The sequence below is a fragment of the Setaria viridis genome, chromosome 1 (assembly GCF_005286985.2).
Source record: "Setaria viridis chromosome 1, Setaria_viridis_v4.0, whole genome shotgun sequence".
NCBI lineage: Eukaryota > Viridiplantae > Streptophyta > Magnoliopsida > Poales > Poaceae > Setaria > Setaria viridis.
The window spans coordinates 31,639,131-31,642,696 of NC_048263.2; the positions used below are offsets into that span (position 1 = coordinate 31,639,131).

At 57.3% G+C, this 3,566-nt stretch overlaps 1 protein-coding gene across 1 annotated transcript; it reads right to left on the reverse strand.

The window, feature by feature from the left end:
- Positions 1-696: 696 nt before the first annotated feature.
- LOC117861685 (two-component response regulator ORR11) lies at positions 697-1,891 on the reverse strand. Its single transcript, XM_034745248.2, has 5 exons — positions 1,634-1,891; positions 1,451-1,497; positions 1,270-1,347; positions 1,122-1,192; positions 697-1,025 (listed from the first exon to the last, which is right to left on the reverse strand). Exons 1-5 carry the CDS (start codon positions 1,782-1,784, stop codon positions 938-940), a joined length of 435 nt encoding a protein of 144 aa, XP_034601139.1. The 5' UTR covers positions 1,785-1,891; the 3' UTR covers positions 697-937.
- Between the last annotated feature and the right edge of the window lie 1,675 nt (positions 1,892-3,566).

A 3,566-nucleotide genomic window follows, 5' to 3' on the forward strand; every position in this document is an offset into this window, starting at 1 on the left:
GGTGAGTCCAGCATCCTGGCAGTGACAAGCCTGCCGTCGGCATGATGGAATTTTCCATGCGGGCCAAGCTTCTTTCTACGCTGGAGAAACAAGGAAAAACCAGGGGCTAGGCTTGGGATCGAGTTGGGACATAATCAAAGGCTGCTGGTACAGGATTCGATCAAAAACTTTGCAGATATCCGGTATCCGGCTCCGGCAGGAGCATTTCCTCCCGATACGCTTCCGTTCCTCGTATCCCACTGTTCTGCTTCTGCCCGTGCCGTACTGCTAGCCCTCTACGGTATATGGTAGCGTATCACTCCGCATCTTTACTTTTGTACGTACTTGCCCGTACCGGCGTACACACAACCCACTCGCGCGGCGTCGTAGCATCGCCAGGTATGCACGTACGGAGGCATGAATGGGCGCGACGAGGACAAGATTTCAGGCCGTGCACGGTGCATCGCCTCCGGGTTTCTAGCACAGCGAGTCAGCGAGAGTCAGGGTGCTTAAATGCACCGTCAGGCAGAGCCGCAGAGGTTACCTCCTCACGATTACGAGACACAGAACAAAGTACACCATCAATTTCTCACCACCATCTTTAATCAACCAAGTCCTTAGACCAAAACCGAAACAACTGAAGAAGCCCATCGTCCAGAGCCGAAGGAAGAACAGACGCTGGTTTCTGAACTGCAAAGTCCAAGAAGCCGGGGGGGGGGGGGGGGGGGGGGGGGGGGGGGGGGCAAAAAAAAAAGAGCTCGCTAAAATAAAGACCTAGTAAAACGCAGACCATGACCTACTCTTCCTACCATCCTACCACAAAGCACGACAGCGTCTAGAAAACCACACCGTTACATCGAGATCGTCCCACGATTGCACGCACCAACGCCGCCTGCCTGCCTGTTCGTTCACTCAGGCCGGCGCGCGCCATGCCCCCACGAAAAACGCCACCGTTCACTCAGCGGAGCACGCGGCTGAAGACGCGCGACACGTCCGACGCGCGGACGGGCTTCACCAGGAAATCCTCTGCTCCTTCCTCAAGGCATCTGGCCGGTCATCAGAACAAGGGGTTAAACGCTGCAAATGTCGTCTGAATATACAAGAACAAGGGCTCCATATTCTGACGGATTAGGATTGGGTACCTGCTGATCCTAGTCTGCACGTTCTCGGACGACATGATCACCACCGGGATCTGCTTCAGCTTGGACGATTCCTGCATGCAGCGATGTTAAAAGAAGATCAGGATTTTGCGTTTCTGGTGCAGAACGGATCGTGTCGTGGGATTGTTACCTTGACCTTCTTGAGGAGTTCGTATCCCGTCATCTCCGGCATCCAGTAATCAGTGATTATCATGCTCACGTCCGGCTCCTATGAGACACCCGAAACAAGAGGGGAATAAACCCCATAAATCCTCATGTAGAAGAACACGAAAATAAAAAAAATCACAAACAAATAATAGCATACGGCATACCTTGCCTAACAGTTCCAGGGCCCTCTTCCCACTTTCCACAGCCGTCACTGCACGAACACGAGAGCAAACACAACTTCAGAAAACTGAAAAACCAAGCCGAGACCGAGAATACTGACGAAACCACCAAGAGCGCGCGCACAGCCTGAAATGCAGCAGTGCAACCAAGCCGCCGCGGCCACGCACCACGAAACCGGGAGCTCCGGAGGATGGCGGCGATGATGGCGCGGTCGACCGAGCTGTCATCCACCGCGAGAACGTGCGGAGTCGCCCCCACGCCCACGCCAGCGGCCGCCGCCGCCGCCGCCACCACCGCTCCTCCGACGACGCTCGCCATCTCAGCCTCGCTCGCTCGCACCGTAGAGCGCGGCGCGTGAGAGACGCGATCGATCAGCACAATCCAGTCGCCGCCGCCTTGGTCAGTTCGACTCCGCCAAGGGCCATGGCCCGGCGGCGCCGCTTATATACACGCGCGCGCTGGGGCGCCGAGGAGGGCTTGTTACGGAAGGGGCACGGAAGCGATCCGGTCAGGAGATCCCCAGTGCGGCTGTGCGGCCGAGTGAATCCGCGAGATCTCGATACGGGCCCTTGAGCTCCGATACGGGGCGACGGACACGTGCCTCGCGTTCGTGCTCGAGGGGCAAGCGAGTACCGCAGGGAGATCTTTTCTTGCTGCGAAATGGAGGCGCACAGGCGTGCAGGCATTCACGCCTCCCCGCCTGGCGCCGAACAGGACAGGGGATCCCGTCTCCTTTTCCGGATCGAAGGATCTCCCTTCTTAAATGAGCTCCTCTTATGCTTGATTGGGTTATCAAGCCTTGATTTCACTGCCCCCATCTTATCAACGAGGTTTAGCTGGCGAAGATCAGCTTGCACTACAGGTTACAGCCCTGTGATTCATATCTGCATGTGCCATGATAACTCTTTCCAGAACTAGTTTTGGCAACGAAATTGTCCTCCTGGCTCTTGATGATCATAATTCATAGTGGTATAGATACACCGGCCAGCTAATTCAACTCCGTGCGTGCGCGCTCGCCGCGCCGGTCCGGCCGAGTCGAGTCTGCGTACGCGCGGGTGCTATGTCCGGCTCGGTCACCACCTTCACCTCGATCGGTGCACGGCAAGTGCAGGTTCATGGCTAAGGGCTTCAGGTGCAAGCGGCCCGTCGCGGCATTGATTCGGGGGCGTCCGGCCGGCGCGCATTGCCCTTCGATCAAGTCTGACACGGGCACGGGATCCGCGAGGAAGATTGCTCGAGTCCCCCGTGCGCCGTGCGCGGGCGCGTTGCGTCTTGCGTTGGCGCATGCTCCGGTTGGCTGGCACCCGATTGGGAAGGGGAGCGTCCGTACGTTCAGCCGTTGGGTTTAGAATCTATCAATCTACGGTACCGATCGAGAGAAAAAGGCCGCAGGTGCATTACTGGCGGCATCCGGGACCCCAGTTCATGCGGCCCAGACGCTAGTTAAGGCACCAGTTTTGCACAAAGCACATACGGCACTCGATATAATCTGGATGTTATCATGTGGGTCCACGTCTGGATTCATTCGATGATGGTTACCAGACAACACAGATTTTGCAGGTGCTCTCAAGTCTCGAGGCTTCAATCCCAGTCCAGCGTCCGTTCGTTGGTTCTCCCAGTCCGGTGAGGTGAGCAGGCACTAGCGGATCATCGGGCATGTTCAACGCATAGACGGCCATCTTTTTACTGCCACGACAGCAAAACGATCCGACGTGTGCCGTGTTTAATGATGAGAGAGAAACTCGCCGTCGTCTCGCCTCCCAGGCCAAACTGCCAGCGCCAACGCCGTTGTACGTCCTCGTCGCCGCCGACGCCTCCTCCTCCGGATTGATTGCGGTGCGCGCGAAATCACTTGTGGTGGCGGCAAAACTGGTACTGAGAGCGCGCAAAATCTCCAACCTTGTCACCATCTTCCCTCCTCCGCCACCATCTCTTCTCCTCCTCTGTTAGATGCAGGACGCGGAGGTTATTCAAGGCTTGGCAGATGCGGCGGGATCGCTGGAACCGACGGGCCTGGCGGCGGTGTCGAGACGCAACGACAAATGGGAAGCGGAAGGGCCGCTTCCGACTCCATTGCTTCCTCCACCGACGGGCGCGGCA